Consider the following 15,722-nt stretch of genomic DNA (forward strand, 5'->3'; position numbering starts at 1 on the left):
TTCTTGTAGTGAAATACAAACACTAGACAAACGATGTTAGGGATTGGTTATAAATCATCAAAAGAAGGTTAGAGATGTAGGCTCATGAACATGAGACGTAACACATTGTAGGTCCTGAGCTTCTTTATTCTCAAACCTTTCTCATTCTCGACCATAGTTTTCCATCTTCTGAAGGCTTCAAATACTTCAGACTTGTGCTTCAAAAAGTAGACCCACACTTTCCGAGAGTGATCATCGATAAAAGTCATGAAGTAGTATTTCCCACTAATGGACGCTGTGGTGGTTGGTCCTCAAATATCTGAGTGAACGAGCTCTAGCTTCTCCTTCTTTGGGGTTCTTCTACTTGTCTGAAAGCTAACTCTCTTTTACTTTCCAAGTTTGCAATCTTCACACATGTCTATCTCCACTGATTTTAGACCTGGGAGTTTTCCTTTTGTGTGCATGATCTTCATTCCCTTCTCACTCATATGACCGAGTCTTTGGTGCCATAAATTTGAAGTCTTAATGCCTACTTCTACTGAGATCAAATAGCGCGCACCTGCTATCATATATAGGGTACCACTCTTCTTGTCTTGGACAATCGTCATTGCGTCTTTTGATATCTTACAATCATCTCCATGGAAGGTCGTAATGTAGCCTTCTCTAGCCAACTGGCCTAATGAGATTAAGTTCTTTCTTAGGTCGGGAATATGTCTGACATCCTTCAGCTCCTATACTGACCCATTTAACTTAATTTTCACTACACCTTTGCCCACAATAGCACACGGTTGATCATCACCAAGATATACATATCCAAGATTACCGGGGACCTACTTCTCGAAGAATTCTTTCTGAGAAGTAGCATGGAACAATGCTCCTAAATCTAACACCCAAGATTCTTCTTTGCTCTCTAAAGAGCATATCAATGCATCATCTCCTCCTGAGATGGAAGTAACATTCACCTCTGTCTTCGTCTCCTTCTCCTTCTGTGTACTTTTGCACTGATTCTTGTAATGCTCCGCCTTCCTACAATTCCAACACTCGGTGGTCTTCGAGCTGTTGCTTGGATTCCTGGACTTGGACCTCCTGTCCTTTGATCTACCTCTGTAATTTGATTTGCATCGTCCATTTTCTCTGGTTGAATTTCTACCTCTTGACTCTGTATGCAATACTGAAGAAGTTGTAGCTTCACCCGACTCTCTCCGTCGGATCTCCTCACTGAGAACCAGATCACGAACGTCATCGAGCTTTAACTTGTTGCTTTCCGACAAGCTACTCACAGCCGTGACTGTAGCGTTCCAACTTTCTGGTAGGGAAGACAAAATTTTTCAACCCTCAAACTTCTTCATCAAACTCAATTTCAACTAAACTCAATTGTGTTGTGACCGTGTTGAGTTCATTTAGGATTTGTGCTACTGATGCGCATTCTGTCATTTTCAGATTGAATAACCACCTCATCAAATAAACTTTATTTACGGATGATGGCTTCTCATACATATTTGAGAGTATTGTCATAAGACCTGCTGTGGTCTTCTCCTTCGCTATGTTGAACGTAATATTGCGAGTTAGTGTCAATCTGATAACTCCGAAGACTTGTCTCTCTAGAAGGTTCCACTCATCTTTCTTCATAGACTCTGGCTTCTTCCCTGAAAGGGGTTAATATAGATTCTTTTGGTACAGATAATCCTCTATATGCATCTTCCAAAATCCGAAACCTATTCCATCAAACTTCTCTAATCTCACCTTTCCTTCATCTGCGGCCATTGCTCCCACTTGAATCTGATTTCCTCTAGATCGTTTCAGGCTCTGATACCTATATTTGAGAATTACGAGGCTACGCTAAACCCCTAAAACAATAAAAAAACACAGTAGAGAAAAGTACATCAAGATTTACGAGGTTCGGCAAACTTGACTACGTCCTAGGGAACCACCCAATTAATTTCTTATTAATCAAAGAAATTACAAAGCTTTACAAAGAGCAGATCTCAAACTGAGATCTCTTAATAAATGCAAAATTGTCACTGTAGCTACAGTGAAAAACGCCACTTAAATTCCCCTCCAGAATCTCTGCTGAGCGCTGGGAAAAAGAGCAGAAAAATTCGCCGCCGCCAAGAGTTTTGAGAAATCGCGAGAAAAAAAAGAAGCACGGATTTTCGTGCTCTGGGTTCCCTTTTATAGGGAAACCCTAGTGACAGGTTGTCATGTCTCGACCTCACCTGTGGAGCTCGAGCTCACCTGCGTCGCCTCGAACTCGCCTGAGTGGAGCTCGCCTGCTGTAATGACCGTGAAATTTTGATACTGGTTAAAATAATTTTTCGGTATTTTAACATATTTAATTATTATTTTTAAAGGAGTATTTGTAATTTCCCGATTTTCTAGATTTTCCTATGATTTAAAAATCTAATTTTATATCTATTTTAATGATTTTACAAATTATAAATTTAATTGTTATGATAAAACTTTTAATTAATATTTGATTATTTATTATTGTTATTATTATTATTAATTACTTACATTAATATCTCACCTGCCGTGAGGTACGCGTGAGATCTCCCACCAATCCCTGCCTCTCTCTCTCCTGTCTCCCTCACTCTCTCTCCAATCATCTCTCTCTTTGTATCTCTTCGTCTCATTCTCTCTCTTCATCTCAATCTCTCTCTGTTACTCTCACACTCTCTCTCTCACTCTCACTCACGTCCTCCCCCTCTATATATTTCTCTCCCTCTTCCTCAAAACCCGCAACACCATCCCCTCCATCTCACTCTCTTCTCCATCTCTCAGACTCTCAGTTCACACACTCTCTTCACCCTCTCTCTCTCCCTCTTCAAGAAACCCAAGAGAACCTCACAGAAAACCCATCTCCTCCCTCACTCGTTCTATCTTCATCTCTCTCCCCATTTCTCCAAAGAGAACCGCCTCCTCTACCCGCACCGACCCTCGCCGCTTCGTCCTCGTTTCCGCCCCCTCCAGCTCTCCTTGAGATCCGACCAACTCTGACGAACAGCCCCCTTGAATCCCCCATGCTGCTGCCTTCCTCCTCCTCTCCTACCCCGCGCGGAGCCTTCCAGTCACCGCACCACCCCCTCACGCCGCCCTGCTTCCCGCGGTGATCCCTCTCCTCTTCCCGGTGCTGCCTCGCATCCACCAGCAGCGAGCAGCGGCGAAAACTGCCGTTGCCGCTTCGCCTAGCTGCCGGCAAGACCACGGAGCCCCGCCGGATCCCCGTCAGCCCCGTCGGAGCCCACCGAGACTCTCCCGACAACTCCCGGCAACCTCCTCCCACCTCCGGCAAGCCCGAACAGCGAGGAAAGCTCCGAGCAGCAAGAAACGTGCCTGAACAGCGACCAAACGCGAAGAACTGCACTGCAGATTTCTGCAGTTTTGTGTCGACTTCACACGCACTTTCCGATCACCTCCGACCTCCATTTTCGTCGATTTCTTCTCCGGTGAGTAGACCTACATATTGCCTATCACCTCCAATTTGTATCACACTCTAACTCACTCTCTATCTCTCTCGGTATCATCCGAAACATCGATCGACGGCAAGCAGTTCGCTGAAAACAGCAGCACTGTGCCAACTTCGCACGCGTTTCCCGGCCACTTCCGATCTCCGTTTCCGCCACCGTCTTTACCGATGCGTAGCCCTTCGTGTTGTCTATCACACAGTATATTCCTTTTACTTGGGCTCCTTATCTACACATCGTTATATTCATTCGAATATCGCTAATCGCTACTAATACCTCTTTTGTATTCTAACCGATTGACTTTCCGACGAGCCGTTGAACCTGTTGTGACCCGTGTATCCACCCCGACGACCCCCGCTGCAGTTGACGACGTACCCGAGGCAAGATCCCGATCCTTATTTAGTTTCGTTCCAATCCTTATATTTTTCATAGATTATTTATGTGCAAGATCCCGTTTCCCTTTGACTCGTCAATTCAATTTCTGGATCTGTTGCGAATTATTTGTGCTGTAATATGATTAGTTATAACTAGTATATTACGGTTATCTGTGTGGGACTGTTGATGACGATATTTCAAATGATAAATTAATGGTTTTTAGATTAATTAGAATTATCATTATGAGAAATAATTTTTAAAAGAGTTTATTTTGGAAAAATGGTTTAATTTGAATTATTATAATAATAAATAAGTTAGAAGAATTTATTTTGGAAAATTGGTTAGTTTTGAATAATTATAATGTTAAATAATTTTAATGGAAATTTTTGGAAAAGAGATTATTTTAAAGGAATCTATTTTGGGAAAGATTATTTTTGAAATTAATCAATTTATGATCATGACGATTGGAAATTGGGAGAACATCAGGAGCCAGAGGATCCCCCATAGGAGTGCTTTGTAGACCAAGCAAAAGAAGCCGAAGCCTAGTTATTTCTTTTATCAGCTGTTATTCCTTAGTTTACTTTTCTAGCATTCCTATTTCCGCCTGATCGTTGTATTTTATATTCTCCAGTATTTCATTCAGATAGTTTGTATAAGGGCATGTTTGGCCCGAATATTATGTCTGGATGATCATTTCAGTTGTGATATGTATCTTTTGGTTCTGAGTTGTTTATTATATTCTCATTACTGTGATCGGGGACCTGTGCCTTCGTTTGTATTTCTTGACGCTTAGCGTATTAGATTGAGAAGACGGGGTCTAGCACTTATCTCTTCTCAGTTTAATACGTCGCGGGCTTGCTCGCGTCCTCGAACTCGCCTTGAGCTCACCTCGCCTGGAGCTCGCCTGCGTGGAGGTTTGAGTCTACACCCAAAACCAACAATTTTTTCATCTAAACTTTTTTTCAGACAATGGAGAAAATGGAAGGCGAAAAAAGAATTTTAAGAAGAAAACAAAAATCTAATCTGAATCATTCAAATTTAGTTGTAATACTCTCTATAATATTTATAAAACTTATTAAAAATGTATTGTTCGAAATTAGAATCTTAACATGTTGCAGATCCAAAATCTTCAACATAAAGAAATGTCAGTGCTTAACACTATGTTTGGATGGGGTATAATGACGGAGAAGATAAGATAAGATAGAGTTAACCATTTTTTGGGGGGGTGTGGCGGGGGCGGGGGGGGGGTGTTACGTGGGGGTAAGGTAGAGTAAGTGAAGACTAGCTGAGCGTGAGATGTTCCTCTTAAACATTAATTTTTCTTTTCCCCTCATTTTGGCCGATAACCAAAAAGAAAGTAATTGGCATCTAATAAATAACTTTGTTGGGACTTGCCCTCTAATAATAAAATATTTTAACAACATGTGAGATTATTTATGTAATTTTACATCAATTCTATTCTCTTTCTCCATTAAACTCCCTAACATATTATCATATTTTTCTTTAACTTCCATTACCATTCGTTACACTCTCTTTCTAAATTTACACTTTATCTTTCTTTCTCTTAGTAAACTCCCAAACATAGTGAAAGTTAAGTCGTTATCTTCCTTGTCCTTTCTTACACATATTCGTCAACAAGAATATGTCCTATAATCCATTAATTAAGAATTCCTTGTCCTTTCTTACGTACACATATTCGTCAACAAGAATATGTCCTATAATCCATTAATTAAGAATTATTCTAGTGGTAGCAAACTTCAATTTAGAACAAGCAAGAGACCGTGGGATGATAGTTTAATTATTAATTAGTTTTAAAATATATCTTATACTTAGTCACTTCAAAAAAATCGGTATAGTATTATGAGTCAAAGAATGATTATGGGAGTGAATGTGTTTAAAAGTAAATAGTTGCAGAAACTTTAGGTTAATAGGAAGTGTTTTTTAATCTTAGAGTGATTTTGAAAGTAACTGAGTTTAAAAATAAAGGGGGAGCATGTAAACTCTGGGTTAAAGAACCTTTTCTAAAGTGTACGAGTTTAAAATTAAATGAGAGTAAAACTTTGGATTTATAAAGAAAAACACCATTTACAGTTCAATGCAGCATTAGCGTTAAAAAACCAAAACATAATGGTTGAGCAATTAACTGAAAAAATACACTGAATGTATGACCACTCAAAATAAATACATAGCAAGTTATAGTAAAACATAACAAACTTACACTATATATCAAATTACTGAAATATAAAATTGGTTCAAATTTAATTTGGTGTGGTAGGTTGCCTCTAAGAGTGATTTTAGAAGTGGGTAAATTTAAAAAATAAATATAGGTAAAAACTTTATTTTTAAAGGTAAAAATTTCTCTCTCTCTCTCTCTCTCTATATACTAAAGCTAATAGGAGGTAATATTCATAAGCAATATTCATCTCCCATTAAATTTAGTATATATAGAAATGTAAAAGTTAAATGAAATGAAAATGCTTTACAAAATTTGTAAGGGGATATCAACTAATGATGGATTACTTGCGAACAGACCGTCTGTAGTATCACTTAATTGCAAATAGACCCCATGTAATTTTATTTGTTGTGAGTAGACCCCTTAAGTAATTTTTTTTACTATGAAAATCGTTAAAAATGTTTGAGGAGGCGTGTAGACCCCTTGTAATTCTATTGGAGAGGATAGATTTCCAGCTGTAAATTTCTTTGACTTTTAAAAGGTCAAAGAAGTTCACTAAAGGGGTACATTCACACTTGGGTCAATACTATAATGGGTCTATTCGCAACAAATAGAACTATATAGGGTTTATTCGCAATTGGGTGATAGTATAAGGGGGTCTATTCGCAATTAACCCATTAATGATTGAATTACAATGTATATAACTAACAAAAAGAATTACAATGAATGTATAGCAAGTTCGACCTACAAAATGACGAAAGAGACACTTAATTGGGAGATTACAATCTATCTGTCCAGTACTAGGCTATGATTAAATTGGGAGATTAGCTAATCAAACTACAAAATAAGTATTACTAACATGGTAATTATGTTAACCTCGCTCATTAAGTTCGGCCTATATCGTACTGTTAAGCAACTCAACCCTCTTTTACCCGTCTATTTACCTGAAGCGTGTTGTGCGTAGCGGAAATTTCGGCAGAGTTTCTGGTGCACAATAAGAGAGAAAGATCGATAAGAATTCTTGTTTCTCAAAGGGAACAAGAATCTAAAGCCTAATATCTCATCAAAGTGGGATATTAGCTCTTCCTCTCGTCAGCTCTAGGACTACGCATCGAGGAATCCTAAAAACTATTACAATGGTCACAAACTCAAACAAACTAATTTTACGTGATTCGGCAAATAGCCTACGTCCACGGGGCAAGGAGGGGGATCTACTATTAGAGAGAAAATACAATAGGTTTACAATCTTACAAAATAAACCCTCAAACTAACTCTCTAATCTCTCACAAAAACAGCCACCAAATAGGATTTTTCTCCTCTGCACGAAGCCCAAGAAAAATCCACAACCGTCTTTTGCACGCGGTCCAAGCCTCTGCCTCTGCACAAAACTTCTGCAGTCGCTTTTTAATTCTCCGCTTCCCAATCTTGCACCAATTGTTCACGAAACCCTATGTGCTATATTTATAACAGCACATGTCGGGTGGGCCTCTTTTACCCGCTGAACAAAATCCTTCCACGTGGTTTCCTGACTTCGTGGCCGAGTGGGTTTTGATCTCTTCATGTGGGTTCGTGGTCCCCATGTGCGTTTCCCAGCTCTTCACACGCTGACCTATCCCATCACGTGCCTCTTGTCCGCTGGATCAACCGCGTGGTCCCCCATGAGAACTGATGAAACCTTCACGTGGTTTCCTCTCTTAGCCTCTCACAACAAAAGCTCTTGTGGCCCCCACATGCAAAGCAAAAACGCATTCACAATTCTTCACCTCGGCGAAGTTTCTACCAAAAACTGAGCCGACACTTACCAAACCAAATGTCTCACTCATTGTGTCCAGTACACCGTGAAACAATTCACGACAACAGACTCAATCCATAACAAGTCGAGACCCAAACGGGAGTGCGAATACTCACCCAAACCAACAGTGTCTACTCACCAAATCGATCTCACCCCCATCAAAATCCAACCCGGCTGCATCGTAAAGACTGCCTACGTATCCTCTTGCCCAAGGAATCAAGCCGAACGTAGTTCACCCAAATAGCCACGAACGACCTCAAACCAATAGAAGAGTTCGCAACCCTTCTCCAATATCATTAACTCTGCGGCTGATAGCACCTCCATTGGCCTCAAACACCTCCACATGAGGTGAACCAATGGCCATATCCAAACTATGTCTGCCAGCTGCACTCGATTCAAAACCTAACTCATCATCTGCACCCAAATCCAAATGATCCCTAAGCTGTGTCACCTTAGCTGGAATCCCAAATAATGCAGTATAATCTGGAGTAATCTTCACCTAATGTGGAGTAGCATCACACTCCACCCGCTGCGATACATCTAAGGTCTATCCAAAACTCTCCACCTACTGAAAGTCAATTGGCTTCCTCATCAAAGCCTCAACCAAAGTGATACTATCAGACCTATCTTCCAATAGAGTTTTACCTCCAATCACAGCAGTTGACAACTCTTTAATAGGATAACCCAAATATGTTAAAGCCTCAGTCCAGAATCTCTTCTGCAAACTATTGCTTGACAACAAACACCGATCCTCCTCCAGCAAGGCACGGTTCTCCAAATTTGTCACCCTATTTAGTTGCCCCAAGATTTCCTTTCCAACGAAGCGTCTCGAAGTGCCGTGAGCTCGGCTCCAATACAGAAATAGGTCCATCTTGTATCTCCCACCCAAACTAGAGTGAAGTACCTTCACCTTTCTGCCAATATCACACTTCTTCAATCTGTTGGAAACTACTAGGACTTTATCCAAATGGGATTAGGTTGCAACCCAAACACGCCTAGAACAGTCACCAACAAAGGAAACCAAACTTCTATTACCTCCCAATGATGCCCCCTTGGAAGGCCCCCAAACATCCACGTGAACTCCTCCAGAATGACCCTTAGCACGGTGAATAGAGGTGCCACACTTCACCTCGGTCTTCTTGCTCACATCAACATGTTCACTGGACTTCAAACTGCAGGTCTTCGCACCCTCTTCCAATCTATGCGAGGAATCAATACTGGAATGGTCAAGCCCCAAATGCCGCAGTCTAGTCGAATTAACAGAAGTCGTCAGCTCTCCACCTGCCACTATACCTCCAGTCAAGTAATACAGGTTATTCCTCCTGACGCCCTTCATCAAAATACGAGAGTCTCTCGCAATCTCGAGAACCATGTCCTCAACACGAACCTTCAGACCCTCTCCAACCAAAGCTCCAATTGAGATCAAGTTTTTTTCTCAAAGAAGGAACATATCTCACATCATTTAACTCCTTAACAGTCCCGTCAAACATTTTGATGCGAATTCTTTCTATCCCAATGATCTGGCATGCACGGTTATCAGCCATATACACCACACCACTATCCACCAGCTTCTTAAAACTGGAGAACCATTCCCTTCTAGGGCACACATGATAGGTCGCACCACTATCCAACATCCATTCAGATTCCTCCGAATAGCTATCTGTAGGACTGATAGAAAGTGAATAAATTGAAGAGTCATAATTATTACCATCTGATACGATGTTTGCTTCTGATGATGGCTGCTTCCCTTTTCCCTTCTGCTTATTCTTCATCCATTCGTCGAGCTTTGGGCAGTCTTTCTTCCAATGACCAGTCTCCTTGCACCAAGCACACTGATCTTTTCCTACTCTAGACTGTGACTTCCAATTCTTTCGGTTCGGATTCTTCCCTCTTACGACCAACGCCTCTGCTACCGGCTCAACTAAAGCCTCCTTATCCTTCTTTCGAAGCTGATAATTCACAAGTGCAGCAGTGACCTCACTATACGAAATTGATGCCTTCCCATTAATCAGAGTAAGAACGAAGGTCTCATATTCCTCGTCGGGCAAGGAACTCAACAACAGCAACGCCTTGTCCTCATCTTCAATCACAACATCCACATTCGCCAAATCCGCAAGAAGCTTAGTGTAGTGGTTCATGTGATCTCTAATGGAGGTTCCCTTCTTCAATTGGAAACGATAAAGCCTCCTCTTCAAATGCAACCGATTTTCCACACTCTTGGTCAAATACTTGCTTTCGAGAATCTCCCAAATCTTCTTCGCAGAAGTCTCATTCATCACATCATATTTTAGATCTTGAGTCAAACAAGACCTAATCACACCACACGCCGTTCGATTCATCTTCTTCCAAACCTTCTCTTCAATCTCATCTGGCTTGCCATCTAACTCCAATGTATCCTCCAAATTCTGCGCGTTCAGCGCATCCAAAACCTCGCATCTCCATAATCCAAAATTGTTTGTGCCATTAAACTTCTTCACATCTATCTTCATAGAGTGGATATTTAAACTCTGAATGGTCTTCGCGCCAGAAGCACCACTCTCGATACCCGAAGCACCTTCTTTCCCCGACATCCTTTCTCAACGCACCAACGAACGAAGAATAGATCCAAACTGAAAAGATAGAGTCTTTATCAAAAGATCACACCTTTATCACCAAACGAAGCCCTAGACGAGCCTCCAAATTGATCTACTCTTCCAAATAGCCCAAGCATAGCCCGAGCTCTGATACCACTTTTTGTGCGTAGCGGAAATTTCGGCAGAGTTTCTGGTGCACAATAAGAGAGAAAGATCGATAAAAATTCTTGTTTCTCAAAGGGAACAAGAATCTAAAGCCTAATATCTCATCAAAGTGAGATATTAGCTCTTCCTATCGTCAGCTCTAGGACTGCGCGTCGAGGGATCCTAAAAACTATTACAATGGCCACAAACTCAAACAAACTAATTTTACGTGGTTCGACAAATAGCCTACGTCCACGGGGCAAGGAGGGGGATCTACTATTAGAGAGAAAATACAATAGGCTTACAATCTCACAAAATAAACCCTCAAACTAACTCTCTAATCTCTCACAAAAACAGCCACCAAATAGGATTTTTCTCCTTCTCGGGGGATCTACTATTAGAGAGAAAATACAATAGGCTTACAATCTCACAAAATAAACCCTCAAACTAACTCTCTAATCTCTCACAAAAACAGCCACCAAATAGGATTTTTCTCCTCTGCACGAAGCCCAAGAAAAATCAACAACCGTCTTTTGCACGCGGTCCAAGCCTCTTCCTCTGCACAAAACTTCTGCATCCGCTTTTTAATTCTCCGCTTCACAATCTTGCACCAATTGTTCACGAAACCCTATGTGCTATATTTATAACGGAAAATGACATAAGGGCCCAAAATATGGGACCAATGGAGGGGACAGGTGAGGTGTCCCCTCCCTATTGCATAATGAGTTGGCATGGCCAACTCATTATGCAATAGGGAGGGGACACCTCACCTGTCCCCTCCCTTGGTCCCATATTTTGGGTACCCATAGCAGCACTCATTTATAACAGCACATGTCGGGTGGGCCTCTTTTACCCGCTGAACAAAATCCTTCCACGCGGTTTCATGACTTCGTGGCCGAGTGGGTTTTGATCTTTTCACGTGGGTTCGTGGTCCCCATGTGCGTTTCCCAGCTCTTCACACGCTGACCTATCCCATCACGATCCTCTTGTCTGCTGGATCAACCGCGTGGTTTCCTCGCAGCCTCTCACAACAAAAGCTCCTGTGGCCCCCACATGCAAAGCAAAAACGCATTCACAAAGCGCGCATGTGTACTATATCTCAGATTGTCATCCACCAACAATCACAGTTAGCTGAGGGGAAAAAACAACAAAACGTCAAAAAGTTATAGCAAGTGCTTAAAAATAGAAAAATATTAAGTGTACTATATATAACTTTTCTAATGAACTTATTTGGGTGTTTTATGCGTGGTTGAAATGATTAAGGACGAAAATGCTCAGATTCGTATTTGTTGGGTGGGGGATGCACTTTTTCCTTCTAAACATTGACCAGCATCTGTTTTTCAATTAATCTCACCTCTCTGTCTCTCAAAATGCTCAGATTCGTATTTGTTGGGTGGGGGATGCACTTTTTCCTTCTATAAATTGACCAGCATCTGTTTTTCAATTAATCTCACCTCTCTGTCTCTCAAGTTTTCTCCAAACTCAAGTTCCGTTAGTCTGCTCTATTAATTATTGCTTCGCACGCACTGAAAAGATTGTTCATGCAGGCTGATAGCATGGAGGCTACTGAAAAAGGCTGGAAATTCCAACAAAGGAAAGGTGGCTACAGAGCTGCCATGTTCATATTAGGTAAATAATCACGAAAGCGATTAGTTATGTTCACAACTTACAACTAGCTGATGAACTTGGGTTTAACTTCGTCTCTTAAAATTTTACGACTGTCCCCTTTTTCTTCCCCCAGTCATGACAGGGCTCGACTACATTGGGTTTGTAGCAAACATGGTGAGCTTGGTGCTATACTTCCTTGGAGTAATGCACTTCGATTTAGCTGATGCATCAACTACTGTCACAAACTTCATCGGAACGGCTTTCTTGCTTACAATCCTCGGGGGTTTCATTTCAGACACATACATGACTGTTAGGATATGTGAAGCCTAACTATCAAGCATGCCCTATACTTCAGAAGAGAGGAGGAACAAAGTTGGAACAGGAGGAACAGGATCGACGATGGAGAAGTTCAAGCAAAACGACGAAGGAGAGATTTGGCAGCTTTGCGGTCGACCGGCCATGACGCGGCGGTCGACCGTCTACGTGCACAGCTGGGTGCACAGGCCAAGAGCTCATCGCGGTCGACCGAGCATGGCGCTGCGGTCGACCGGCAAAAGTCCAGAGAGCAAGCCCAGTTAAGTCTATAAAAGGGTTGATTAGGGCATGATGTATTGAGACGAAAAATAGTGAATTTTTCTCCTGCGGCGGCCGTGGACGTAGTTTCTCACATTGAGAAGCGAACCACGTAAATCTTGTGTGTTTGAGATTGTTTGATTTTCTCTCTTCTCTCCTAAATCTCTATTTCCAAATCGCATCAGGGGGGTTGTGCATCCCCAACAAGTGGTATCAGAGCGACCAGGTTCGGCGCGAGCGATTTGAGGTCAGAGACAATGGGATCTGAGAAGGAAACATCCAAGATTGAGAAGTTTGATGGAACAAACTTCGGGTTCTGGAAGATGCAGATGGAGGACTACCTCTATCAGAAGGATTTATACCTACCATTGGGAGAGAAGCCGACGGATATGAAAGATGCGGATTGGAAGCTATTGGATCGAAAGGCCCTTGGAGCGATCAGGTTGACCTTGTCTAAATCAGTAGCGTTCAACATCAAGAATCAGAATACGACGGCGGATCTCATGGTGGCGTTGTCCAGTATGTATGAGCAGCCCTCTGCGGCGAATAAGGTACATCTCATTAAAAAGTTGTTTAATTTGAGGATGTCCGAGAGCCAGAAATTCAAGGAACACCTGAACGAGTTTAACGAGATCACGGATCAACTAAACTCGGTCAATATTCAGTTTGACGATGAAATCCAAGCCCTCTTGATACTTGGTCAATTGCCCGACAGTTGGAAGGGTACTGTTATCTCGATCAGCGGATCATGTGGCAAATCAAAACTGAAGTTTTCAGAGGTGGTGGACATGATTATGACTGAGGAGATTAGAAGGCAAGAGGAAGGGATTTCTAATTCAGGGTCGGCGTTGAATCTTGAGGGCAGAGGAAGAAACAGAAACAGAAATAGAGGGAGTAGCCGAGGAAGATCTAACTCGAGGAACGGAAGGCCAAAGTCCAGGAACCGCAAGGGCAAGAAGGAAATTGACTGCTGGAATTGTGGCAAGTTTGGCCACTATGAGAATCAGTGCCGAGAACCCAAGAAGGACAAGGAGAACAAGACTGAAGCGAACGTGGCCTCAGGAGAATCAGATGATGCCCCAATCTGTTTGTTGGAGAGCAAAACTGAATCGTGGGTGCTGGATTCAGGAGCTTCGTTTCATGCTACCTCAAATAGAGATTTATTTGAGAACTACGTTTCAGGAAACCTAGGAAAAGTCTATCTTGGTGATGATCAGCCTTGTGATATTGTTGGCAAAGGAGTCGTGCAAATCAAGCTCAATGGGTCTACATGGAAGCTGAGTGATGTGAGACATATTCCTAGCTTGAGGAAAAATCTGATTTCCATAGGACAACTGGCGAAAGAGGGATACGTATCAACCTTTGCATGTGATACATGGAAGGTTACAAAGGGATCCATGGTTGTTGCCCGTGGTACGAAGACGGGATCTCTCTACATGACGATAGATGCACGAGGTTCCATTGCAGTGGCTGAAGGCAGTGAAGACCCAAATTTGTGGCACCAGAGGCTAGGTCACATGAGTAGCAAAGGCCTAAAGGTTATGCAATCGAACGGGAAGTTACCAGGTTTGAGATCGGCTGATATTGACCTATGTGAAAGCTGCATTCTAGGGAAACAAAAGAGAATAAGCTTCAAAAGGGTTGGCAGAACCCCTAAGGAAGAGAAGCTTGAGTTAGTTCACACAGATGTGTGGGGTCCAGCATCAGTTCCATCCACCGGCGGGAGGTTATATTTTGTGACCTTCATAGATGATCACTCGAGGAAGACTTGGGTCTATTTCATGAAACACAAATCAGAAGTGTTTGAAGTCTTCAAGAGATGGAAGGCTATGGTTGAGAACGAGACCGGTTTGAAGATCAAGAAGCTTCGTTCTGACAACGGCGGCGAGTATGAAGACTCAGAGTTCAAGAAGTTCTGTTATGACAACGACATTAGATTAGAGAGGACAGTGCCAGGTACACCCCAGCAGAATGGCAAAGCAGAACGCATGAACAGAACCTTGACTGAGAGAGCCAGAAGTATGTGGTTGCAAGCAGGTTTTCCAAAGCAATTCTGGGCAGAAGCAGTCAACACAGCTGCCTACTTGATCAACCGGGGACCATCAGTGCCTTTGGAGCACAAAATACATGAAGAAGTATGGAGTGGAAAGCAGGTAAATCTCTCTTACCTGAGAATATTTGGATGTGTTTCATATGTACATCTGAGTGATCATGCTAGAAGCAAACTCGATCCTAAGTCCTTAAAATGTTTCTTTGTTGGCTATGGCGGCGATGAGTTTGGCTACAAGTTCTGGGATGAGCAGAACAAGAAAATCATCAGAAGCAGGGATGTGGTCTTTAACGAATCAGTCCTCTACAAAGACCGTGATGCAGTTCAGCCCACTAGCTCGATGCAGAGTGATCCTACATATTTCGAGTCAGATGATGCCTCAGATGGAGGCAATCCCGAAGCCAGTTCTGATGAAGAAGAAGAAGAAGAAGAGTTGATGGATGAGACTATGAAGAGCCTGTTTCGCCCGTTAGAGAGTTGAGGCGGTCAGCTAGAGTCCCCAAGCCTAATCCAAAGTATCCATCACTACAGCCCAGAGCTCATCTCAACTACCTATTGTTGAGTGACGGTGGAGAGCCAGAAAGTTATGATGAAGCCCTTCGAGTGGATGATGCGAGCAAGTGGGAGCTCGCCATGAAAGACGAAATAAAATCCTTGGACACCAACAAGACATGGGAACTTGCGAAGCTACCAACGAAAAAAAAGGCCTTGAGCAATAAGTGGGTGTACAGAATCAAAGAGGAACATGATGGTTCTAAGAGACACAAGGCCAGATTGGTGGTTAAAGGATTTTAGCAGAGAGAAGGAGTTGATTACACAGAGATCTTCTCTCCAGTAGTCAAACTAACTACCATCAGAACAGTCCTGAGTATTGTTGCAGCTGAAGATCTACATCTCGAGCAGCTAGATGTAAAGACAGCTTTCCTCCACGGTGATCTAGAGGAAGAGATATATATGCAGCAGCCAGAGGGGTTTACTCAGAAGGGAAAAG

At 42.2% G+C, this 15,722-nt stretch overlaps 1 protein-coding gene and 1 long non-coding RNA gene across 2 annotated transcripts; both read left to right on the forward strand.

Annotated features, from left to right (window-relative positions):
* On the forward strand, positions 2,678-3,987 carry LOC109850549. The gene is made up of 2 exons (XR_002249467.1): positions 2,678-3,425; positions 3,530-3,987. It is a non-coding gene; the product is annotated as an uncharacterized LOC109850549 (long non-coding RNA).
* On the forward strand, positions 12,041-12,478 carry LOC109848419 (protein NRT1/ PTR FAMILY 4.2-like). The gene is made up of 2 exons (XM_020417894.1): positions 12,041-12,129; positions 12,242-12,478. The coding sequence occupies exons 1-2, from the start codon at positions 12,042-12,044 to the stop codon at positions 12,436-12,438; spliced, it is 285 nt and encodes a 94-aa protein (XP_020273483.1). The 5' UTR covers position 12,041; the 3' UTR covers positions 12,439-12,478.

This window comes from Asparagus officinalis, chromosome 7 (genome assembly GCF_001876935.1).
Source record: "Asparagus officinalis chromosome 7, Aspof.V1, whole genome shotgun sequence".
NCBI lineage: Eukaryota > Viridiplantae > Streptophyta > Magnoliopsida > Asparagales > Asparagaceae > Asparagus > Asparagus officinalis.